General features: G+C 37.6%; 3 protein-coding genes across 3 annotated transcripts; 2 read left to right on the top strand and 1 right to left on the bottom strand.

The window, feature by feature from the left end:
* Nucleotides 1-908: 908 nt before the first annotated feature.
* Nucleotides 909-9,251, bottom strand: wdr46 (WD repeat domain 46). Its single transcript, XM_044351972.1, has 14 exons — nt 9,141-9,251; nt 8,684-8,848; nt 7,161-7,241; nt 6,948-7,060; nt 6,742-6,829; nt 5,564-5,625; nt 5,211-5,315; nt 4,930-5,080; nt 4,514-4,749; nt 3,217-3,370; nt 2,259-2,406; nt 1,785-1,975; nt 1,534-1,647; nt 909-1,422 (listed from the first exon to the last, which is right to left on the bottom strand). Exons 1-14 carry the CDS (start codon nt 9,195-9,197, stop codon nt 1,303-1,305), a joined length of 1,785 nt encoding a protein of 594 aa, XP_044207907.1. The 5' UTR covers nt 9,198-9,251; the 3' UTR covers nt 909-1,302.
* A 3,357-nt stretch (nt 9,252-12,608) lies between these two features.
* Nucleotides 12,609-15,787, top strand: LOC122982821 (cytosolic sulfotransferase 3-like). The gene is made up of 8 exons (XM_044352395.1): nt 12,609-12,757; nt 13,533-13,665; nt 13,854-13,982; nt 14,281-14,381; nt 14,601-14,727; nt 14,836-14,933; nt 15,024-15,198; nt 15,281-15,787. The coding sequence occupies exons 1-8, from the start codon at nt 12,737-12,739 to the stop codon at nt 15,391-15,393; spliced, it is 897 nt and encodes a 298-aa protein (XP_044208330.1). The 5' UTR covers nt 12,609-12,736; the 3' UTR covers nt 15,394-15,787.
* Nucleotides 15,788-17,764: 1,977 nt separating this feature from the next.
* LOC122982819 (cytosolic sulfotransferase 3-like) lies at nt 17,765-21,642 on the top strand. Its single transcript, XM_044352393.1, has 8 exons — nt 17,765-17,808; nt 18,180-18,318; nt 18,427-18,555; nt 19,146-19,276; nt 20,380-20,506; nt 20,605-20,702; nt 20,839-21,013; nt 21,111-21,642. The coding sequence occupies exons 1-8, from the start codon at nt 17,800-17,802 to the stop codon at nt 21,221-21,223; spliced, it is 921 nt and encodes a 306-aa protein (XP_044208328.1). The 5' UTR covers nt 17,765-17,799; the 3' UTR covers nt 21,224-21,642.
* The last annotated feature ends 5,287 nt before the right edge of the window (nt 21,643-26,929 follow it).

Genomic DNA, 26,929 nt, shown 5'->3' with positions numbered 1-26,929 from the left:
CCTAATGTTCAGTATGAATGGAAGGAATGTTTTTATGACAAGAAAAACCTATTTCAATGTTCATTTGGGCACCTGACTATTGTTTTAAGAGAGACTTGAAAAATTGTGAGCCTGTCCTTTAAGCCTGTAGCAAGTACACTCTGTAAGTCATGCCAAATTAATGCGCAACATGAACTGTTTATGTTTAGGGCTTCAAAGAGTCTGTGTGAATCATTGTCCACCCCGCCTTTATGAGTTATTTCCTCAAATTCTTGTGAACTGCCAGTGCCAGTTGGTAACTGTTATTCAGGAAGTGTGGTTGAAATCACCTCTGCGAGAGAGACCCGAGAACAAATATCATACGGACAATTTAGTCACACAAAGTAGTTGTCTTACTGATTGAAACATCCACAAACAGTATTAAAAATATCAGCAATTAGAGCCTTTGTCCCTCGGAGGAATTGGTCTCTCTAGCTTCAGCTTCAATATATTTTGCAGTTAAGTAAGGTGTATTGTACTGGAAACCAGCCTCCCCAGTTCATAGTAGGTATGAGGAACTTCATAGCTAATCTATCCTGTTATCTAGTCTAACTGTATTTATTGAACTCTTCACCGTCCTCTTACTTTTTTATTTTGAGAACCTCATGAGTATATACACTTTTCTGAATTCTTGTCCTTTTTGAATCATAAATGAATCATTACAAAATTATTTTACAGGACCTCATTGTTTGTCATTGCTACTTGTAACTGTTGAACAGACGTCACCCAAATATGCCGGCTGATGACTTTAGGAGGGATACAGGCTGTGCTAATATCAGCTGTTAATCCGTGACTTATTCTGTTAATGACTTCTAGTGCTGACAATGTGTAAGCATGTTTAAGTATGTTTTACATTCAGCTGTGATCTATAATAACACTGAATTCAGAGGTTTGGTATTATTTTGTTTATTTTTTAGAACATATTTATATAAAACATTTGACAGATGCCACCAAAGCACTCCATTTGACAAGGTCAAAAATCTTGCTTGAAAAAAATACAATTTAACACAAATTCCCAGTGACATCCATGCCAAAGACGGGACCTCACATTAGTTCATCCACCCATGTAGACAGGAAGTGCTTCAGGCTACAGGCATTAAATAGAATTGCCCTACCACTGCACTCAACATTGATTACAGATGAACAAATGAGCTGACTACATCCAGAATTTCTGCAGGACTTGTTTTGCTCGCACAGAGCAGTAATGTGTCCTTTATATGAAGTTCAAAGGTCACTCCCACAGAATGTCACTGGGTTTTTGGCTGCACAATGGGTCCTCTTTTTCTACTTTTTGAATCTGTCCAGAGCTGATCTCTGGCTAGATAACGCCGCCGCCTTCTTCTCCCTCTCGCTTCTTTCTTTTTCCATCTTCACTTTGTCCTGCACGGTTTTTCGTATTACATCCTGGGGGGGGGGGGGGGGTAAACAAGTCACATGACAAGTTAGATGAGCCTAACACTGCAGATGTAGCAGAAAGATAGTGCTTTTGCATTGGTTATGTTCTGAATTACTTACCCTCTGGTCTTCATGTGCCACTTGCTTCTTGCGCCTTTCAACATTGCCAGTAGAACTCCGACCTTTTTTCTTAAACTTGGGAACAAATTTTTCTTTGGCCAGCGGGTCATAGCCCTGACAAGACAAAACATGATTTCAAGAGGCTGTAAAAACAACATGTTCTGACCATGCATCAATATTTCAAAATGTACAGATGTGTGTCTTAAAATAAAATGTGATATTGTGCCATTAAGATGCTTCCAGACACTGACCAGAGCTTGGACCCTGTCTTGGTGCCTTTGCTGAAAGGTGGCATGGTCAACCTGCCCCAGCTCAGTCGGATCCAGGCTAATGAGATCTGGCTGGATCTTGTCCAGCAGGGCTTTAACCTCCCATTCCTGCCTCTGTTTTGCACTGCGGTATGGATTTGCATCCAGACCATCGAAGTTAGGCTCACCAGCACCTGAATGCAAATTAGAGTGACAGAGGGAAGAAGGGAAGAGAACAGTTCATGAAGTTAAAGCACAGAAAAATATAATGCATGGATTGTTTTCAAAGTAAATCAAAATATTTTGCTATATGGTTAAGTGACAGCAGCTCTTGTAGTTTGTTTTTTTTTAATTGCCAATTTACATACCACCACACCAAGCTGAAACACCAGTTTTAGTTCACCAAACAATGACCTACTTATTGCTTCCTTGTTATTCAGTCTACTTTTAAATATGTAATGTGAAATCGAATCAGACCTGGTACAAGCATGCTAGTGAAACCGTCTCCGTGCCCAACCCCGAGGACATCCTCAAAGGGACAGAAGTGCAGACCCCACACTGATCCCCGAACTCTATGAGCCATGTAGGGTTTAGTCACTGGAGAGCTCCACACGTCCCTGTACACCTGCAGGGAGACCGTTTTTACAGACACAGATGAATTGATTTGTGGGTATAAGGTTACCAATATGTAAAGATAAAAATGTCTTATGTGTCACAAGATTTAAAAAAAGACAAAACTCTGAACACAATAATTATTATCAAAATTCATTTCTGTGGTGTCATGGGTCATTTCAGGCAACAACTTTCAACTTCATTTTAAAAAAAATTCATCTTTGGAGAGAAGGTAGTTTGTCACTTCATTAAAAGGAAAGTAATATGTAACCATAAATTCATAGAAAGTTACTGAAAAGGACAATGAATTAATTTGGTGCTTATTATATGGAAAATAGAGAGTGTTCAGTTGCACAGCAGGTCAGATGAACATGCTAAAATATAAACTTTTCAAGCAAACAATTCACAACATACACAGTTTCAGGTTTGCAATAATAAATAATGACTAACAATTACTTTCATTATGGAGATATATAAAATCTAAGACCAAGAAAGGCAGCAAATTGTCACTTTAAAAACCTGGAAACATCAAACTTTTGGCATTTTTGCTTGAATGACCTAAACAATTAATCGATTATCAAAATAGTTGATTAATATTCTTAATCTAACAATTAATCAAATAATCTTTGCAAATCCATTTCCTAAATCTGCAGTTAACACTTTCTCCATTAAACAACAGTGTTTTTTGCTGCTCATGGTAAATATACAGCAGTGTTCTTTCATGACAAACTGCAGCTCCAAATGAAAAATGCATCACTTCCTGTGCACCGATCGTATTTCAATGACAAATCATTAAAACGTGCAGTGTGACAGGGATAATGACCTGAACAATATCTCCCGTGGCTGCAGACAGCAGCCCCTTCTGGCTCAGTGACAAACAAGAAGCTCCAGCTGGGAGGAAGTAGGACTTGAGGGGCTTGAAGGCTCTGATGTCATATACTTTCAGCTTTTTATCCATGCCTGATGTCACCATGTATCTGCCAAAAAAGGAGACCATTACAACAGAGTGCTCTCTGGTGGACACTGTGGAAACTGCAGTTCACTGCTCACAACAGAAAATATACTGTAGTAGTTATTCAGCCTATAAATCTCTTTATCATTTATGGAATAATTCAGAACTTGTTCATTTTTTACCACCCACTGTTCTGCCTGGAGGGCGCTAGCACTATGACTGCTACAATGGAGAGTTGTATTCATAAGAACATGTAATACACTGTATCAATAGATTACACTATATTTTGTCATTGTGGTAATTTTTAAAAACGATGCAAAGTCATTAAAAATAATCCAGGTACAATGCACAGCCAAGTATACAACTGAATCTTTGAATGTTGTCTCAAGAGGGTGTTAATGATTACAAAGACTTTTAATCAAAGAATAAAGTAAAATACTGTATTGACCTGAATATAAGACGACCCGCCCCCACACCTTTACCAACAGCTGCTTTTGGAAAAAGGCTTTTGGAAGATACAACACACTTTGGGAATGTTTCCCTGAGATATTGATAATCCAAGGAGAAGACACACCTCGTCCTTGAAGTCTTGAAGAAAAAAGTAAAATACTTCCATTAAAGCAGAAGGTAAATCTCACATTTGTGTATCTCTCTCCTGTCAGGCTCTTGGAAAAAAAATCTACATTATTTTCTACAAAAATTAGCATTTTTCAGTGTGTTTGAGCTCCTCATCATCTGTGACAGAGGGAATTCTTGGCAGCTTGACAGATGATTCGGACCCTGGTCTGTTTCTGCAGTAAAGATCTTAGAAGGCGCTTTGGACTCATTTTTATGGATTTCTTTCCTCTGTGGCAGAAAAATGGCTTAAACTGGTACCAGTAGCTTAAACTGAGTTTAAAAAAAAAACACTTTTATGGGTGACTGACTCTAACAAACTAAAACTCTACGAACAATCCATAATGCTCTCTGTAGTAGCTGGTGTTACACCTGCACATTCTCCATTCAAGAAGGATCTCTGATCTTGTGAGCATGTAATTGTGGTTATTGTCTTATATTCAGGCCAATACGGTAATAATGAAAACAATATCATTGGAACTACTATGAAGAACCTCCTGCTTCTAAAATAAATAAATATCGATGAGAAGTTTACAGTTTTAAGATGACTCACGTGCCCGTCTTGTCCACGGTGACAGAGCGCACGCCGCCCTGGTGACAGAGCATCTTGACAAGGGCTTCTTTCTGGTTGGGCGACCAGAGGGTGACTGTGCCGTTAGGGTGGCCGAGGTGGATGATGGCATTATGAGGGTTCTGGCACATCACATCAAGACGGCCAGTCTTGGTGCAGATAGCTGCCACCTCCTTTCCCACAGACACATCGAGGTATTGCAGGAAACTTGTGGAACTCTGAACACAAGAGCAAGAACAGGAGGATTTAAGCTAAAGAAACACTCTCAACTGAGCTGCTGATATGTAACATCAGGGTTCAGGGTGAATCCGCAATTCACAGATGATACATTTTAGTTATGGTGACAAATATGCAACAGATCATGTGTAAAGCCTAGAAAAGAGGTTTAATGAACCCACCGCTGTGGCTAGCAAAAAGTGGTAGGGGAGGAACTGCATACGAAGGACGTCATTGAATTTGCGGATGCAGTGAAGCTCTATTCCATTGGAGTCGTAGATGTATAGCCACTTCTTCTGAGCCACTGCGTACATGGTCTCACTGTGGAGCCACCTAAAACACAGTATTTTATTATATTTACAGAGTGGATGTTCACAGTTGCTGGTAGTAGAAGAATAATTCTAAAATACTACGCTGTGTGCTAAGTATGTTATAACTATTACAAAATGGTTGGATAACTTACTTTACATCATTGACAGACTCCATCACATTTATCTCACACATCAGCTGTTTGGACTGCCAGTCTATACAAGCGACATGGCCTCTTCTGCCACCAAGCAGCAGGTGACTGGAGGAAAGAACACATCATTAACAACACACGAACACCTCAAACACACAAACATATTTACATAAAAATGTCCTGAGTTTTCTCTTAACGCTGTTCCAACAATTTAAAAACATTTGCTGTAGTAGTTAAATGATTAAATTATTATATGCTGTCTTCCACTAACACAGATCATTTGGGAACATATAAATCAATACAAGATAAACATTTGATACGTTTGTTTGTATGAGTACAGAGAGTGTGACACTGACCGTCCAGTCCTGCTGTAATCTACTCGATATGGTCCAAACTGAGACAGTTTCAGATTAAAATACTGAGGAGGAAGTAGGAGAAAGGAAAAACAGATAAAGAAGAAGTAAATAGTCAGAGCAAAAACAAAAGACCTGGGACCTCCTAGAATTCATCTTAAATGTAATCAAACATTTGCCACAGTATGCTCATCTCTGACACATAAAAATACAATAATGAAGTTACATTAACTTGTATCTTTCCTTTACAAATCTTAAATGAAGTTTGACTGCATTGAAGAGAGAAGACATTCAGAAACAGCAGCAAAAGCAGCACATGAAATGAAAAAAGTGACTTAGTAACAACTCTTAATCATGAGCTAAAAAGTAATCTAAGTCTTGTTCCCTTCAAAAAACACGGTGTTCTGTTAGTTTTGGGTGTGCTTTGTGCTTTTTTAACTAGACATAGAAAACATTGGATTTGATACAATACACTGGAAACAACATGTCCTGTGTGTACCACACAATGTTCCCAGCCTGTGTAATCCCACAGACACACAGCCTGTCGGATGATGGCTGAAAACCTGCCGTGCCCCAGGCAACCAACAGAAAATCCTCATACGTTATGTCTGGACTAGATTCTGTGTAGAGATTTTTTTATGCCAGGGAAGGTTTTGACCCATATAAATAGCTACTTTATTGTGGGTTTTTGCTGTAAATTGCTATTTAAAAGTAACATTTGATGATTAACAAGGTCAAAATATAAACCTTTAATAAATATCAGGGTTTCTGCAGGGTTCACTAAGTTAAATTTAAGACCTTTTAATACCACATAGAAAGCAAATTAACACCGGTCATACCAGAAAGTTGAATTGTTTATTATTAAATCACATTATTTAGTACTTCCCTGCAGTATATAACGATAATGCCTGATTACATAATCAATTAATTTAATGTGACCAGAAAAGTGGCAGAAAACGTACAGATCAATTAACCAGTTACAAATGATTAACTTGAGTTAATTTGAGTTTTTGCAGCTTCCTGTACACAAAATCCACTGTTGCAAGAATTTTTTGAGGAAGATAAATTCTTTTAAAATTGCTTTTTAAGTCTTTAAAAGACACATATGTAGATACCCTGAAATAAGGCTGCAGCACTAAGATGTCAGAAGTGCCTACACTAGTGTCCAATCAGTGTCCCACCTTTGCCCCAGATGTTATATCCACAGCATCAGCAATATCCTCCTGAGAGATGGTACACGTGTCCTCGTCTTCATCTCCTTCTAGAAACCTGAGATTAAAGGGAAATGTAGCACAACCAGGTGTTTCAGTGGTGGCTTAAAGTGACACTTTTCACCATTTAATCTCTGTCAGTACAGTGACATGAATAAGCCAGCAGCTGAAATTACCCTGCATCTTCTGGGAGTAGAAGGTCAAACCGAGCAGCTTGTTTCTGGGCCATTTCGGAGGCTTCTTCTGAGCGAGCTATCACGTCTTTCAGCTTGGAATGGTGGCGCCGAGGCTAGGACGAAAAGAATAATGAAATGAGATGACGCCTAGTGGAAACAGCTAACTTCATTTACTTACCAGGAATTGTAAATAAGACACGTTGACGTGCTTACCTTTTTAGTTTTTTCTTTCCTCTTGAACTTCTGCACCCTGTCTTCAGGAATAGGGGCAGGCCCAGGGAAAGGGTCTGATTTCTGAGGAGAAAATACACTCACTTTAATTTTTTTAACACTGAAATTATCATGCAGAGCTGGGGGATATATTGATAGAATATAATACTGGAATATGACATTAGATGTTTTTGGGAATCTGTGGTATTTCCATAATGTGGTGTAGAGTAAATATGATCTACTTCTGGTTATAAATGCTGCTTTACAGTTAAGGGATGCACTGCATGTACATTCAGTACATGGCTCTTGATTCAACACAAGTTTGGTAAGACTATTGTTCACTTCCGTCACAAATATACTACTTTGAGAAAGATACATTTTATACTACATTGGAAAAAGAAATTTACAAATATTGTTAGAAAACACTCACTGTTGCTGTGTTAAACGCACATAAATTTAAAATTCTAGCGGAGATCTTAAAGTTTCCAAAGACACTAAAAATGTCAGGCTGAATTTGGGGGAAATGTTTATAAAAATGACGCGCAAGATTATTTTTATCAAGAATATTTCCAGTTGATGGAGTAGTGCAGCCATAAATCCCATGGCATCTTACCTTTGATATTTCATTTAGAGCTTAAGTGATTATCAAACGACAACACTAATCAGCAACTATTTGTTTTATAATTTAGTATGTTTATGTTTAGTAATTTTTTAACACATTCCCTGTTCTATCTTATCTTACATAACAGTAAATAAACTCTATTAAAGCTGCAATGATAAGTCAATCAACATAAAATTAATTGCCAACTATTTTGACAACTGAATAATTGTTTTGAGTGATTTCATAAGAATGCCAAAACTCTTTTGATCCAGCTTCTTCAATATCACTATTTTCTGGTTTCTTTAGTTTATAATAGTAAACTGATTATCTTTGGGTTGTGGACTGTTTGATAGGACAAAAGAGCAAATTTTAGGTTGCAGCTTGGGCTTTGGGAAACAGTGATTTTTCACTATTTCCTGACATCTTATAAACCAAACAACTAATCAATTAATTGAGAAAATCAACAGATTAATGACTAATGACAATAATCATTGCAGCCCTTAACTGTATAACTTTGGTTTTTGGACTGCTGGTCAGACAAAACAAGACATATAAAGATGTTGTCTCTTTTCTGACATTTTAGACCAAATGATGAGCGTTAGTTGCAGTTTTACTCATTTTTTAGGCCACAACTATCCCTGGCCTGATGATACCTTACATAAAATGATCCCGTTGAGTTGTACACAGTTTAAATTTAAATTTTGATTAAAAAGAGAGCACTGGTATCAGATTGGTACTCTGGTATACAGAGAGTTTGTTTGCAAGGTGATGAGATCTTGCTGTTACTTTCCTGTATTTAACCATCACATTAGGCTCAAGGTTTCAGTTAATTTGTTTTCAATCAGCTTCAGTGAGTTAATACAGACTGATTGAAAGGGGCATTGATGATGGGCCAGTCAAAAAACAATCACTTTTATTCTCTTACCCCTGATATGACTTTATTTCCATCTGTTTGCTCCTGTTCTTGCTTTCTTTTCTTTGCTTTCTGTGTCTCCTGCTCCTCAGCAGCTTCAGTCGTCTCTTCGTCTTTTCCCACTTTGTTTTCATCTTTCTCCTCTTCCTGCGGTTCCTCCCAGTATCGAGCAGGAGGCTGTCAGAAAGGAGAAAATTGTCTCAAGTTAGCAGCAGCGACTTTACGGAAATAACTGAGTTTAGAGTATTTATTTGTGCTCAGAAACAGGGTCAGCTCGACTCCCCCGAGGACCTCCTCTAACTTACATCAAGGCTGCTGCAGTTAGCTGCCTGATGCTAGCAAATAACGAGCTAAATGCTACTTTGAGTGTGTCAGTTTCAAAGGCACAGAGCTAGCCTGTCTTCTCCGACAGCAACAAAAGCTCGACACCGTTGCGATAATGACCTCTTACTTATTTATTCACAGTTACCTTTTTCTTTTTCCCCACGTGTGTATCCTTTACCGTTGCCTCGCCGACCGACGCCATCTTTCTTGTATACGTTTTTTACTTCCTGTGACGTCTCTTCCTGCCCTGTCCACTCTCATACTGTATTATTATTATTGTAGTTATTTATCGGGACCGTGTACAGTTTTTAACATAAATGATGCGCTACACCAGAGTTAGCTCAAAGCTAATTTAAATCTGCAGTCCTCCACAATCAAAATATACAACAGCACAACAATAAACAGTACAAAGCAAAAAAAAACACACAGAACACATCATACAAAATACAAAATACAAAGCCACACACAAAAGCACATCACATACACCCACAAGCGCTTCAAACTTGCTCCTGTCAGCCCTGATCTCCTCATTCCCTCCATCGTGTCCTTTCTTTCTGAGGTATATTCCCTGCAGTTAACAATTACATGTTCAGTCAACAACTACATGTTCCTGGAACCTGACAATGCTCACAAAGTCCAGTTGGATGCTTCCCTATAATGTGGAGAGTCCTCCTCTTTTCTATTTCCTCCCCCTGTTTCTCTCAATGCCAACTCTATTTGTCTTCCTCTTGTCTCCTGATCCCAGTGCTGCTGCCACTCTATTAATCCTAATCCAAATGCATGTGACCACAGTGCCTTGATGTATTACTTGTGAATGTATTTCCATTATTTCAAATAGTATGTCCTGCCGATTTAATGGATGTGCCTGGCTTTAAGCTGTACAGATGCTGAGTCGTTACAGATCAGAACTCTGTTAGGTTTGGCTTGTTCAATCCCCTCATAAGCCAAATGGCGTACAACTCTTGTTGTACTTGTTTATTTTATAAATGCCTGGAAGAATTACCTATACTAAAGTAATTAACAAACCCAATTATTTTATAAATGAATGTTATTGTTTTGTATTCCATGTAATCAAATAGTCACTTGACAGTGATTTTTACTTTTTTTAATCATCAAGGTCCACTTACTAGCTTTTCCTGGGGCTTTCAACCAAACCCCACAGAAAACGCAGTTAGTGAACCATAGCCTGATCATTGCTGGATTTTTTGAGGCAAATACCTACCTACTGATATTTGAGAGTTTTTAAAAAATCAGAAAATTATTTTTAGCCAATTTTCCTATATCTTTACATTGAAATAAAACATAAACTTATAATAAGGTTCCCCTACACTTGTTTTTTAAAGAACTGTGAACAAATTTGGCTTTTAGATGGATGCAGCCCAGATTCTTACTACTTGTCGGTTTAATTTGGTGGTGGACGAACTATGTAATGGTGTCACTGTTCCTAAATCGCCTTAAAAGCATCTTTGCATTTCTGTAGTGCAATTTTGTGTATTTATCGGCCGGACATATACAGTATCTGCAATAAGATAACAACAGCCGATGTATTACACAGGCTGATTTATTGGTTAATTTATCTAAAGGCTAGATTATCTAGAGTGGATCTTAGAATGGATTTTTTTTTTGTCAGATAATTACAAACTCAAATTGAATCAAATTCCTTAATTTTCCTTTAATTCTTTTACCCTAACCCTAATCTTAACCTCAACCTGAAACCTAACCCTAACCGCTAGAGTTTGTCCCTCCAGCAGATCCAATCTTGCATTTACCCTCCCCTTCCAAGTGTGTAAGAAAACCTATGGTGGCTGCGAAAGGCCCAATCTAGAGCCGGTGTTTGGGTTGTCCATTTTATTCTGCTGTAGAAACATGGTGGTGCAACATGGCGGGCTCCATGGAAGAGGACTCGCTACGTCGGGTCCTCATATGTAGATTAAAGGGCTCATTCTAATGCAACAAAAACACAACAATTCTAATTTTCAGGTGATTATATACTAATTAAAACATACTTATGAATATTATATTCCATTTCTGCCAAGTCCCTTCTGCTAGATGCCACTAAATTCTACACACTGCATCTTTAAGTAAAAGTTGAGATTTTTCAGCCCGGACCAAAGTGGTGGAACAACTGACAGACAGCCCTATAGAGTCAAGCCCCCAGTGTGGTAACTCTCACTTACTGCTATTAACCTAAGGTTAATCCATGCAGATAGCTTTGTTTTTATTTACCCAGCTTTTGAGATATACGTTGAAATATATAAAAGTTGAGTTAAAAAATTCATACTTGACATTCTGCAGCACAAAGCAAGTCTTTATCTGAAAGTCAGTAGTTATCTTACAGTATATGTATTTCCTTGCATGACATGTTTTAGAAGTGATCCTTCCCTTCAGATGCCCCATTAACTTCTTATCTGTTTATTTTGTGTGCGTGTGTGTGTATCCTCAACGACCGACAACCAATTAAACTTTTGAGAGGTTACAGCTGCACATGGCCTCTGGGTCCGTGCTCTTCCTCCCCAGGCTCACTGGAAAAATTTTTTGAAAATGGGCCAAGATTCTTCACCTATACATGGAGAAAGTGCAGTTCACAGACAGGACAGAACTGCAGATTGAAAACTAACTGCAAAGAAGAAGCTTTCTTATGTTTTTCTTGCTGTGTATTGTGGTTTTAACTCAAATGCACTTTAAAGGATAAAGAACTGTGTGTGTTTTGAGTTGAACACAAGCACACAGTTCCCAAGTGACTGTGACATTGTTTAAATGTGCATACACAACTTATGTAACTAAGGCAAAGTAATGAGGCTAGTGGGCCTCAAGGTTGGACAACGCCATCTGGGGAAAAGATCCCCAGGAAATCTAAATAAGGGTTGTCATGGGTGTAACAAAATAATAAGGAAACATGGATTTTGACTCTCGATGGGCAATTTATTGAATACTAGTTATAAGAAAAAATCAGGTTTAGGGCAATTTATTTATTACAACATGATGAAAGCACAAAGTCCTAAAAAAAAAGACACCACCACACACAAAGTTGTGTGCTGTCATCTAAACACAAGACCACACAATAGTGACCGAGTTGAAAATGCACACAGTTAGCACCTCACACCACCACCATGCAGTAGAGAGGAGAGGGACAGCAACAGTACAACACCCTGTTCGTTTGGCAGAGACACTAGGAAAAAAGGGGAAAAAGGAAGGCTGAAAGCCAACCTATCACACATACATAACTGGTTTATGGTTACAAAGAACAAAAAAATGTGGTATGAAAGTAGGAAAACCTGTGTTTGATGATTATTTGGGATTACTGATGCTGAGTTTTGTGTTAATCTGCTGCATTCAGACAGTCAGTTGTCAATAATGAAATAAAGGGGCCAAAACAGGAGAGGGTACTGTATTCAGACAGACAGCAACAAGATATAACAGATTCTTCATCACTGCACACAATGAGTTGAAAAAAGTTGAATCAGACGAAATCTTGATGTATTAGGCAAACAGCTGCGTATACCATGCATGTTCTGTATGTTTCTGAGAAAAGAGGGGAATAAAGGGGAGCGACTCGGGACTTCTGGTAGGAGGGGGAGGGGCTGGACTTTTCATATCAGCTCTGGCACTGAGACCAAAATTACAGTGGGGAGACTATTATGTAACAGGAAGGAAAATAGTTGGGTGGTTAGGGAAAAATTACAAAAGGAGACAAGAAAAGGATAAGAAACAGAAACGACAGAGAAACTAGCGGCGATCAGCATGTCAGTAAATCCGGACAAGGTACGTCTGATCTGTTACGGGATTTCTAAATGAATCTCTTTTTTATAAAGACCTACGTGTGCTTTACTGTCAAGTGGGGTTCATTACTTGTTAAACATGTAGTGCAGAGCTTATGAGAATGGAATTGTAAATGCATGTAAAAGTGATGTATTATCAACTGCTTTTACATATTTGAAGAATTCAACCCCTCTTGTCTTTAACAGCAACAGTGTTTTTTCTAACTATTCTTTGAGCACAATATTGTCCTTTTTGGCTCTTAATTGTTTGTTGTTTCTATCCTTTTAAGATGACTTTTAGAAGTTATTTTAAGACATTTTGACTTCACTGTCTGCAAATGACAATGAACAATGTTGTTTGGCATGTTACATTAATCCAATTCTTTATTTACTATGAATGAACTTTCGTACACTCTTGGTAAATATACAGTGTCAGTCAAAAGTGTGGACACACCTTCCCAAAGTGTCCAAACATTTGACTGTTACTGTATGCACATTTTATTCATTTCATTTTAAACCCTGACAGATTTTTTCAGTTTATTTTTATTGTACATTTATTTTGTATTATATGATTGACTTGTGGTACTTGTACTATCTCTTACTTTGTGTAGGTAATTATAGTTTGAATTATCTTTTATATTTTGATTGTTATGCACCACAACATCAAGGCAAACCTACTTGACAATAAATCTTTTAATAAACCTTGTGCTTGTTTCTTCTTTTCTTTTTCCCCAAAATCAAATTGCTCCAGTTTCATTGCATTTTTTTTTTTTTTAAAGATGGATTCACGAGCAGAGCTGTTTGATTTCCATGGAGTTTCCATGACCCACTATTTCACAGACAACTGGGAGAACATTCAAAACTTCCAGGCCAGGCCAGATGATATACTTATTGCAACATACCCCAAAGCAGGTCAGTCCATAATCTCTTAAAAAGATGTATGTATAGAGGTGAGGGGTCAGGATAGTCTAAGAGTACTGTCTCTAAAGAATACAGTCTAGACCTGCTCATATGAAAAGTGTCCCGAGATAACTTCTGTTATGATTTGGCACTATATAAATAAAACTGACTTGACTTTCTTTCTCCTCTTCTTCTTTTAGGGACCACATGGGTCTCATACATCCTTGACCTGCTGTATTTTGGCCAGAAATCTCCAGAGCGTGAGACATCCATCCCTATCTATGAAAGAGTGGCTTTCTTGGAGATCTGTGTCCCACCTTTGGAGTCAGGTTAAACAGAAAATCTCACGTCACACACATATTTAATTTAAAACTGTGGTAGTGATTGTCTACATTTTTTCCAAATCAGTAAACTAAATCTTTGACATCGGGTTACATGAGATTGTGTTGTATTGTAAAGGTTGTGTAATAGTGAAAGTGGTTGTTGCATTTGTCTTAATCATCATATTAGAGAAGTTCTATTCCCATTATTAGCATGTTTCTATCTCACTGTAAAATTCAAGAAACTATACATGAATGGCTTATAGGATCAGAGTGTTGCTCTCTCCATCTTCATCTCTTCATCCAGGGAAAGATCTGGCGGACAAGCTCCCCACCTCTCCTCGACTCATTAAAACTCATTTTCCAGTCCAGTTTGTGCCAAAATCCTTTTGGGAGCAAAAATGTAGGGTACAGTAGCCTGTGTTTTATTTCCTTTCTCAACATATGATCACAGGAAGCTGAGATAGATGATGAAAGTAACTTCAGCAGCATAAAGGACTCATATTTCATTTAAAGGCTAAATGACGACAAAATTAACAAACTGATGTATACTTCCAGCTACAAGAAACACTTATGTCTCATGTAATGTTAGCCTTTAGATTACTGAAGTCTGTTCTTCTCCTGTAGATGGTCTACGTGGCCCGAAACGCCAAGGACAACATGGTGTCTTATTTCCACTTCAATCGTATGACTATGATTCAGCCAGAGCCAGGAGACTGGAGCAACTTCTTCCAGAAATTCATGGAGGGAAAGAGTATGTACAGAATGATAAGCAATAATAATGTTGTTTTCATTGGAACAGAGATGCACATCTTTCCTCAACACTCTGCAAGTGCTTTCATGTATTGTTTTATTGCTTCAGTGGTGTGCGGATCCTGGTATGACCACGTGAACGGCTGGTGGAAGAAGAAACAGACTTATCCAAACCTCCATTACATGTTCTACGAAGATCTGATTGAGGTTATTTTTTATTTTTGGTTTGCCTGTGCTTGTGTTTGTTTGTGCTGTAGCTGATAATAGCGGGATTATGTTTTACCATTGTGTTTCCAGGATACTGGACGGGAAATAGACAAACTCTGCTGCTTTCTTGGTTTGTCTCCTTCGACCGAGGAGAAGAACAGAATTGCATGTGGGGTGCAGTTTGATAACATGAAAAAGAACAACTTGGTCAACTATTCTACGTTCGCGATTATGGATTTCAAAATTTCTCAGTTCATGAGAAAAGGTAACCTGATGAATAATTAACAATGTGTGTGACAAGAAAAAACACAGCTGAAATACCTGACTGATTCTTTGTGGCTCTGCAGGGAAGGTTGGTGACTGGAAGAACCACTTCACTGTAGCTCAGAATGAAGAGTTTGATGAAGACTACAAGAAAAAGATGAAGGATCCCACTCTTCAGTTCCGCACTGAAATTTAAACAGGACTGAACAGGCTGAGAAAACAGTTATTGTAGCTGATATGATCTGAATTAGGCCTGTGAACTACATATCATGAACACAATAGATATATTCTTTAAAAACAAGAGGATATACTGTATCTGTATAAAACACAAATATTAACCATTGATGTAATTAACCAAATTAATTCTTAAACAAAAAATGTAGGTTAAGTTTGTATCATGTCTCTGTATGACTGAATGACAACTATAATTTACATTGATGCTCTCAAATGAGACAAAGAGATCTGTGTGATCAGTAATCCAAAGATATTCATTTATTCTTTCCTTTTGTGTCTGCCATTTCTTGTACTCTGATTAAAACTAGGGTTTATATCATTTAAGTATATTTGTAATAAAACAATAATAGAACTCATTCTTACTGTTCCATTTTCTTCTGTGTGTGAGACAATAAAACTGAGTGGACATGCCAGAAGCCCCAAGGGACCAAGAGAAGCTGGCTGGCTGCACTGGGGGAAGGGTGAGGTGAAACACGCATCAGTGGGGAAACAAAGGCCGTGTCTGAAATCACTCCTAATTCACTATATACTGCACTACATTTACTTTCCACCATTTTATTTGAGTATCTGAATTCTGTGTGTGTAAATCTAACCACTATGTATAGTATACAGTCGCCTCAAATGTGTCACAATGAACAAAACAGTGGTGCATCTACACTACTTTCTGCTAATAAAGTCCCATAACGTAATGCATTTTATAGATGCAAAAAGTACCACTGTGTGTCTCTACAGCAGACAGTGATGATGCAAAAACATGATGATTAGTAAGTCTCCAAAATCTCAGTTAAACAAGTGAGTTTCTATTACATGGACATGTTTATTTACATAAATAAATTTGACTTTGACTTGACACAGGGAGTAGCGAATGAGTGAATGAGGGTGTAATTTCAGACAAAGCCAGTAGGTCTTTTATAAAACTAACAGTGACAATATTGAGCACACATGATTGAAGTACACCTCAACACAATTTTGGGTCAGTGTGAGTGCACATGGCCAAGCAGTGTGGAGAAACAATGGACCATGCAGAGAAAACAAAAAAAAGAGAAAAGGTAGAGCTGAGAGGGATAAATAAGTCCTCATCTGGTGTTTTCCTATATTTAAGAACCAATCTAAAGTAGTTGTCACTACTGAGCTCGCTTAGATATCAAAGGTCTATGACATTTAACTATGTTCCTGTTGAGTCAGCATGTAGGTTAAGCTGCCAATGCAGACTGGATTAAATATTTTTGCAAGCCTGAATATTTAGCATAACCTTTGCCCCTGTTTGCCAAGATGGTAAGAGCAAAGCAAAGCAGAGCAAAGAGAGCACTGTCAATATTCAGAAACATTTGATTTGATGGCCATATTTTAGTGACAGATATCTAGGTCATTCTTGTCTGTTGGTTATAACTCTAAACCAAACTTATATGGCAATATGACCAAAATCTCAAATCCCACCATAGGTCATTTCATATCTCAATAACAATACCTGTACCAATATAGCACATTTTAATTCAATTAATAAATAGTTGGTCCTTGCCCCCCTGTTGTCTGTCCAACATTTGTGCAGATTAAATACTCTTAAAAGTACAATAAAAGCTTTGCAAGTAAAAAGCAAAGAAGAATAATTTATTAATGTAATCCACATAAAAAAGACAGACAGACTCCAAATGATGAAAAATATTGCTGTAAAGAGTGTGATTTGCATCACAACAAAATAAATGATAGAGCGTAATATGAAACAATAGATGTTTTTCTCTTGATACACCATATATATCGTCCTATTGCACAGACCTAACCCAGCAGTATATATACTCGCCAAGATTAATTGACTCCTCGCCAGTTTGTCAATGTTGCTTCATGCCTTTCGCCTTCCAACCATCTTGTTACCTAAACCTGTTTCCCTGTTCCCTGTTATTAGTCTTTAAAGCAGTTTCTAAACAAACTAACATGATTAAAGGTTTATGTCACAGAGGAATACTATATATAGGCTTTGGATACATACACAATACTTCTAATTAAGATCAACTTATTGTTGGTTTGGCTCTGCACATGAGATTTATTGACAATAAGAAAAATAGTAGAGAATCAACAGCTTTATCCTTTAAAGAATTGAGGACAAACATGTGATATCATTCTGTAGAAACATGCTCAGACTGGAAAGTCAAGTAGAGACAAAAGACAGTTGTGCCAAGAAAGGTATGTCTCCAGATGAGTGTGTTTAATTATTAATTTTTATAATGTTCCTGTTTCAAATGCTTTACTTTGCAGTGGGGCTCAGTACTTGTTTAACATTCAACATGGAGCTAAACACAAAATTGTAAATTGTAAAAGCAAATTTGCTGTTCATCTTATGATGAACAGTGATCAGAGGACAAACTGAACATCAATGGACAAGGTACTGTATGTCTCCAGATGACTGCGTTTAATTACGATAATTTGTATAATTTTCCTTTTTTTAAAACACTTTGCTTTATTTTCCAGTAGAGTTTAATACTTGTTTAACATTCAACATGGAGCAAAACACAACAAATATGTAAATGCAAATTTGCTGTTTGTCTTCTTCATTTTGAGAAATGACATGAATGCGTCTTGAAAATTATTTATTTCCTGAGACAATCTCAAAGTTAATTTGAATTAATTTACTACTTTCTCTTACTTTTATTTTCTTTTTAGTCTGTCCTTTTTCCCTACAATCAGATTGTTCTAGTATGAAACCAACCACCACCATATGTTTTTCATGTCTCTTTTTTCCTTTTTTTTTTAAAGATGGATTTATCTTCTCGACCGGAGCTGTTCGATTTCCACGGAGTGTCAATGACCCACTATTTAACGGACAACTGGGAGAACATTCAAAAGTTTCAGGCCAGGCCAGATGATATACTTATTACATCATACCCCAAAGCAGGTCTGTCCATCAACATGAATAGCATGTGTAACTGTTCTTTATCAGATGTGTATATGGAGGTGAGTCGTTTGGATCGTGACAATCTTTTTTACTCTGTCTGTCTTTTAGGACAGACATGGCTCTGCTACATCCTTGACCTGCTGTACTTTGGTAAAACATCTCCAGAGCGTCAGACATCCATCCCAATCTATCTAAGAGTGCCTAACTTAGAGGTCACTGTGCCTTCTCTGCAGCCAGGTTTAGCAAACAATCTCATACTCATCATATTTCATGTCACAAACTTGCACACAAACACTTGTGGTGGCCATGGTGGAAATTTTTCACCCTTTGCTTCAGTCTGTAAACTAAAAATGCACATTAAACTTTGTTTCATTGTGTTTTATTGTAAAGGTTGTGTGTCAGTGAGTGTGCAATTACTTAATAATAACTGATGCATTTATCTTCATTGCATCAGAAATGTTCATAAGCCTTTTATCATTGTAGGCAGCAGATAAGCGTAAAAATTGCAAAGAGGCAGTAGCAATTTCACTTTATTTCATGAGCTGACATTTCAGCACAAGCTTGTCTTCTACAGCACTTAAACTCTGAAGTGCAGGTCTGAAGAAGGCACGCTTGTAGTGAAACATCAGTTCATGGAATAAAGTCTATGCTGCATAAAGTCAGCTCCTGCCTCTTTTTATGCTTGTCCACTGCCAAGACATCTTGTGCAGTCGAGCACACCTCCCTTCTGTAGCTATGCAAAAGCATTTTATCATGTTTTTATTCAGGCACTGTATTTACTACACTGAAGGAATCACTGTGATGTAAACTGTTTTAATAATTTCCAGGATCAGGGTCTTCTCCACAGATCTTCAAGGGAACAGAATTGGCCGACAAGCTCCACACTTCTCCTCGACTTATCAAAACTCATCTTCCTGTCCAGTTTATGCCAAAGTCCTTTTGGGAGCAAAACTGCAAGGTACATTCCCTGTGTGTTATTTCCATTGTCTCAAGATCACAAAAAGCTGAGATAGGGGAGGATACTTATATAGTGCAATCTAAGGGAATATACTGTTCTCTATCATGTCGAGATTATCTCATTGATTAACTTTGACTGGAATGCGTTTTGGAGTGGCCTGGAGCTGGAGAGATAGTCTCTTCAGACCCTGGATTATACAGACATGGCCGAAATGATTGGTACCCTTGCATTTTATTAAAATAATGCACCATTCACCCTTAACAGTGTTGAAATGAAAATATATCTTATTATCAATACATGTGTATGTTTGGTTTGCAGTGGAACAAAATATAAAAAGTTGTGAAAATAACAGAATTCATGCTTATTCTTCAAAGACATTCTACAGTAGCCTGGACAAAATGATTGTTACCCCTTAGAAGTTATAAGAAATAATTGATTTGTAGTGATACTTTAAGCAGACTATTGTGTTTTAATTAGTATCACACACAGAAGGACAGAGGGACCTTGAACAGAGGGATTGTTCAAATGGTTGATAAAGAACCAAGGAAAACTTCAATACAGATCCAAGCTGATTTTTTTTTTTTTTTTTTTTTTTAAGGTGGAAGGGTACCAATTTTTTCAGCCATATCTGTATATGTAATCTTCTGTCTAGTCTTGCCTGTTAATTTATTGCAGCAGTTTGCAGCAATTAATTTGGCAGATAGGAGCTTTTTCAGGACCTTCATCCATGGATTCGGACCAGAGGAAACAAACTATAGGTTTGAAAATGCACAGTCACATAGTGTTAAACGGCACACCTGACCAAAAGTGTATGAAATCATGACATTTAATGGAAGAAATTGAAATTTATGTGAGAAAGAATATTGTCACTATTGTATTTTGAATAATCCTGTTATGTAACTGATCCATTAACAGTCATTTGAGGTGAATGTTGTCCTCTGGAAACCAAAAGACCTTTGGTGACACTGAATAACCTCTGGTTGTGAAACAATGTCCCAGGTGTCAGCAGCACATATAACAACTTTACACAAAAGAATAAAAATGCCTTGTAAGTATCAACAGTTTAGTCTGTAAAACCAAATTGTGTTTTTGTTGTTGTGTAGATAGTCTATGTGGCCCGGAATGCAAAGGACAGTGTGGTGTCTTATTTCCACTATGAACGCATGACCAAAATAAATCCAGACCCTGGACACTGGAGCAGTTACCTCCAGAGATTTATGGAGGGAAAGAGTATGTATGAAATACAGTGACAGAGTTGTTTGCATTGGAGATGCACATATTTCTTCCACACTCTGCAAGTGCTTTTATATATTCTTTTACTTTTTCAGTGGTATTTGGATCCTGGTATGACCACGTGAACGGCTGGTGGAAGAAGAAACAGACTTATCCAAACCTCCATTACATCTTCTATGAAGATCTTATTGAGGTAATTTATTTATTTTTGCAAGATGTCTTTACTTGTATTTGTGTGATTTAGAAGTCTCTTCTTGTTCACATGACTTTTCCAAAGTTCTGCTAGCTTTTAATAATATGATGATAATATTTGACCGTTGCATTTCCAGGATACTGGACGGGAAATAGACAAACTCTGCTGCTTTCTTGGTTTGTCTCCTTCAGCTGAGGAGAAGGAAAGAATTAGAGGGGAAGTGCAGTTTGATAATATGAAAAAGAATAACATGGTCAATCATTCAACATTTAGAGGGATGGATTTCAAAATATCTTCCTTCATAAGAAAAGGTACAATGAATAATGTTATACAGTATATGTGACCAGGAAAGAAACCAGATATCCACCTTCAGCTAAAATATCTGACTGAATCTTTGTGGTTCTGCAGGAAAAGTTGGTGACTGGAAGAACCACTTCACTGTGGCCCAGAATGAAGAGTTTGATGAAGACTACATGAAAAAGATGAAGGATCCCACACTTCAGTTCCACACTAAAATTTGAACAGGACTGCGGTATATGTGAAGATCATTTAATGGACACTGTGTGGCAAATTTATGGTATGGAGTGTGCACCCAACGTGTGGCTGACATTATCTGAATGAACAGAAATATGTACTCTATCTGTATAAAACACAAATATTAACCATTGATGTAATTAACCAAATTAATTCTTAAAGAAAAAATGTAGGTTAAGTTTGTATCATGTCTCTGTATGACTGAATGACAACTATAATTTACACTGATGCTCTCAAATGAGACAAAGAGATCTGTGTGATCAGTAATCCAAAGATATTCATATGTTCTTTATTTTTGTGTCTGCCATTTCTTGTACTCTGATTAAAACTAGGGTTTATATCGTTAAAGTATATTTGTTATAAAACAATAATAGAACTCATTCTTACTGTTCCATTTTCTTCTTTGTGTGAGACAATAAAAAAATGTACCAAAAAAAAAAACAGTGTAAAGGGTAAACAGTATCACACTGATGTCACTTTTGCACTCAGTACAACTGAGCGGACATGACTGTGTGTGTAAATCTAACCACTATATATAGTATAAAGTCCCCTCAAAAATGCAACAATGAACAAAACAGTGGTGCATCTACACTACTTTCTGCCAGTAAAGTCCCATGATGTAATGCATTTTATAGATGCAAAAAGTCCTCTTAATACTAATGATACATTTAATTTGTACCACACTTTTCATTCATAGTGAAACTCAGGGTGCTACAGTATTAGTAACATTGAACACACAACATAAAGAAAATAGTCATAAGAGTTAAGATGAAAAAGACTTCCTGAATACAAAGATTTCTAAGCCTTAGGCAAAAGCAGGTGAAACATTTCAATAGGATAATTATTGGTGGTAGCTTGAGCTTGTTTTTGAAACGACTGTGCGAGCAAACTGGAATGAGGTTGCATGCATGGAAAGTGAGATCGAACAGGGATGCTGGGCAGGGAGGCCTTTATAGACATATGACAGGAAGAGGAGTGTTTTTAGGTATGGTCCTGCTCTTGAGCTAATGCTAAAATGATCTCCAATTATTGTGTTTTCTGAAATGTTGTCGTGTTTTGCACCTCAGGGCCACCGTACTGTAGTGAAGTTGGGTTGTAATATTCTGTGACCGTGTTGACAACTAATTAAAGACTCTGGGTTTCACCTGATCTGGACTGTTGCTGCTGACAAAGACTCTGTGAGCTGATTGTTATCAGCTGGCCTTGATTGTGGAGGTGGCGAACTGGTAAAGGGGCTGTCAAGAGAGTGGGAGTGTGTTCTGGGGAGCGGAGCATGTATGTCGCGAGTAGTTTGCCCAGCAAAGCTACTGATATTGCACTCACGGTAGGGGGGTGGGTGCCATTTGTAGCCACCTAGGGCTGCTTGGGAAAAGACTAGTAACAGCAATCATGTTTTCAGTCTCTGTAGAGTAGTTCCATGTAAGACAGACACCACTGCTCATGGGCGGGAACAAGGTTCCATTTACAGAGCTTCGCTAGCTTGTTTCACATCCTCTTGACTGTGTACTGAATTTCATAATGTAGCACAAAGTCAAGAGGTTGTGATATGTAGCATAACAAACTAGCAAAGCCTTGTAAACAGAACCGCGTCCCTGCGCACTACTATTGTGACGCTTGTGAGTTTTCATTGAACACTTGCTGTGGTGATGCAGTGAATTTCGATGTTTCACCACTGCAAAACAAAGTGTTGTAACTCAACTCTACATCGTCAGATCTTTCCCATTTCACATTTGATAAGAGTCCCAGTCTGAAAACATGTACAGGCCAATATTGAATCATAGTAATAGCCCCACCAATTGGCATCAGGAAGTTATAGGCCCTGTACTTTTACTAACTACTCCTAGCAGGTTAACCAGATCCAACAAAAATTTGGTCAGCTCAGTTGTAAGACATTGATGATGCTAAATAATGAAGCTTTTGAGTTTTCATTAAAAGCTGTTGCCATGGCAATGCATCATTCGCCGTGAAACAGGAAGCTGTTTTTGAGGGGCTAGGGATGCTTGACAACTCACAAAACTTGGCACACTTGAAGGGGTGTATTTTGTTTTCTGACATGGGTCTTGGGTTTGGGTGTGGCAAAATGAGTTGAAGGTGCCCCCTAGAAAATTTCTAAGTCAAAGCCAACACTTTTAAATTTGATATAGATGAATGAAATTTGGTAGGAACATGTATCATGTTGAGACTCAAAAAAAAAGCCTCTTGAAGCCATACCTTAAGTCCAGCAGGAAGTCAGCCATTTTGTATTTACTTTATTTTTGCGCAATATTTGTTTTTTGCAGGTGTTGTAGAGCAACAAACTCCTCCTAGAGAATTAATCAAGTTTCAATTTGGTCAATGTCATCTAAAGATCTCTGCGATGAAAAGTTATCAAAATCTTGAATTTTCATGGAATGCCCTTGACATGGTGTGCTGGTAAATGTTCATGTTTCGCAAGGAAACAGGAAGTTATTGTAACTCCACTGGACTTTGTCCAATCAGCAAAAATTTCACATGCTTGATTGGAGTCCAGGCCTGAACATATCCACATGTCAATATTGAGTCGTAGTCATAGCACCATCTACTGAGAACAGGAAATCACCTTATTTGACAAACATTGTCAAATTTACATGGAATTTACATGGTGAGGTCTACACATGATATACTGCAACAATTAGTGGGTGTTCTCTAGCGCCACATAGTGAACACAGAAAGGGGTATTAACTCCTTCGTGCAACAACCGATATTCATGACAATGCATGTGCAGGTTGACAAAGTCCTTTTGATTAACATGAAATTTATAGTGTGTGGTCTACATTTGATATGCAGGAACATAATGTGCATTTAGTGCATGCTTTCTAGCACTACATAGTGGACACGGGAAGTGATAGTTATCTTCTACATGCAATGTCCAATATTCATGAAAATGTATATCTGTGTCTGTTGCCCTCTGGTAAAGGTAATGCTGCATCATGTTGCTCCACAATAACAGTGCTTCATGGTGAAGGAACATGTCACCCAGTGCAACAGTGTGTCTCACTGACATGTTTTTAATAGTTTTTGGACAACAATGGAAGTCTACAGCACAGATGAATGAGATATGTTCAGATATGGATATACACACAATACTTGTAAGTAGGATCAATTCATTGTTGGTTTGACTCTGTGAATAAGATCTGTTGACAATAAGGAAAATATAAAGAATTGCTAGTCTTATCCTTTTAAAAAATTGAGGTCAACCATGTGAACTCTATGTTTTTGTAAAAGCAGGAGATTAGTGAATGAATAAGCCATAAAAACACTGAGTTACCAGAAAACAAAATAAAGACGAAGGTCACTTGGGCAATCAGGGGGAGTTTGATTTGATAAAGATTTACTACAAATGTAGGGGAGGTAAGAGGAGAAAGGTATAAACGCTACAGAGACGAACAGTGATCAGAGGACAAACTGAACATCAAACAAACAATGGACTAGAGAAACTCTGCTGCTTTCTTGGTTTGTCTCCTTCAGCTGAGGAGAAGGAAAGAATTAGAGGGGAAGTGCAGTTTGATAATATGAAAAAGAATAACATGGTCAATCATTCAACATATAGAGGGATGGATTTCAAAATATCTTCCTTCATAAGAAAAGGTACAATGAATAATGTTATACAGTATATGTGACCAGGAAAGAAACCAGATATCCACCTTCAGCTAAAATATCTGACTGAATCTTTGTGGTTCTGCAGGAAAAGTTGGTGACTGGAAGAACCACTTCACTGTGGTCCAGAATGAAGAGTTTGATGAAGACTACATGAAAAAGATGAAGGATCCCACACTTCAGTTCCACACTAAAATTTGAACAGGACTGTGGTATATGTGAAGATCATTTAATGGACACTGTGTGGCAAATTTATGGTATGGAGTGTGCACCCAACTTGTGGCTGACGTTATCTGAATGAACAGAAATATGTACTCTATCTGTATAAAATACAAATATTAACTATTGATGTAATTAACCAAATTAATTCTTAAAGAAAAAATGTAGGTTAAGTTTGTATCATGTCTCTGTATGACTGAATGACAACTATAATTTACATTGATGCTCTCAAATGAGACAAAGAGATCTGTGTGATCAGTAATCCAAAGATATTCATATGTTCTTTCTTTTTGTGTCTGCCATTTCTTGTACTCTGATTAAAACTAGGGTTTATATTGTTAAAGTATATTTGCAATAAAACAATAATAGAACTCATTCTTACTGTTCCATTTTCTTCTTTGTGTGAGACAATAAAAAAATGTACCAAAAAAAAAACAAACAGCGTAAAGGGTAAACAGTATCATACTGACATCACTTGTGCACTTGATACAACTGAGCGGACATGACTGTGTGTGTAAATCTAACCACTATATATAGTATAAAGTCCCCTCAAAAATGCAACAATGAACAAAACAGTGGTGCATCTACACTACTTTCTGCTAATTAAGTATGTACCATAATATGTCCCATAATCTGCAAAAAATTTCACATGCTTGATTGGAGTCCAGGCCTGAACACATCCACATTATCAATATTGAGTTGCAGTCATAGCGCCATCTACTGAGAACAGGAAGTCACCTTATTTGACAAACATATTTGTCAAATTTACATGGAATTTACATGGTGAGGTCTACACATGATATACAGTGACAATTAGTGGGTGTTCTCTAGCACCACATAGTGAACACAGGAAGGGGTATTAACTCCTTCTCCTGGCAACAGCAAGAAAGCCTTATGTGACAAAGTTCTTTTGATTAACATGAAATTTATAGTGTGTGGTCTACATTTGATATGCAGGAACATAATGTGCATTTAGTGCATGCTTTCTAGCACCACATAGTGGACACAGGAAGTGATATTTATCTCCTACATGCAACGTCCAATATTCATGAAAATGTATATCTATGTCTGTTGCCCCCTGGTAAAGGTAATGTTGCATCATGTTGCTCCACAATAACAGTGCTTCATGGTGAAGGAACATGTCACCCAGTGCAACAGTGTGTCTCACTGACATGTTTTTAATATTTTTTGGACAAAACTGGAGGTCTACAGCACAGATGAATGAGATATGTGGCCTTACAGGCAAAACCAATAATGAAAAACCTTGGTGTCATTCTTGATCCTGACCTAAATTTTGACAATCACATCAGCAATGTTACTAAAACAGCCTTTTATCACCTGAGAAACATTGCAAAAGTCAGACTATACCTCTCCCTGGAGGATGCAAAAAAAACCTGACTGCCTTTGTACTCTCACGGTTAGATTACTGCAACGCACTGTACACAGGTTTGCCAAAAAAAACTATTGATAGACTGCAACTCGTCCAAAACTCTGCAGCAAGAATTCTAACAAAAACCAGTAAAAGAGGTCACATTACTCCTGTGTTAGCATCTTTGCACTGGTTCCCAGTAACATTGAGGATAGATTTTAAAATTCTTTTACTTGTTTTTAAAGCTCTGAATGGGCTAGCACCTTACCTGTCAGATTGCCTGTCGGATATATCGCATGGTGCTGGTCTGCTGAAGGTGCCACTGACGAACAGCAGGAAGTATGGCGATGCTGCCTCCAGTTGTTATGCACCGAGGATTTGGAACATGCTCCCTCCTCATATCAGGCAGGCCACCTCGGTTGACAGTTTTAAGAAGCAACTCAAAACCTACTTCTATGACCTTGCCTTTAATTGATTTTGTTATACCTAT

This window comes from Thunnus albacares, chromosome 5 (assembly GCF_914725855.1).
Source record: "Thunnus albacares chromosome 5, fThuAlb1.1, whole genome shotgun sequence".
NCBI classification, from domain to species: Eukaryota; Metazoa; Chordata; class Actinopteri; order Scombriformes; family Scombridae; genus Thunnus; species Thunnus albacares.
Note: the sequence above shows the minus strand (reverse complement) of the source record. Positions and strands in the feature narration are given on the sequence as shown.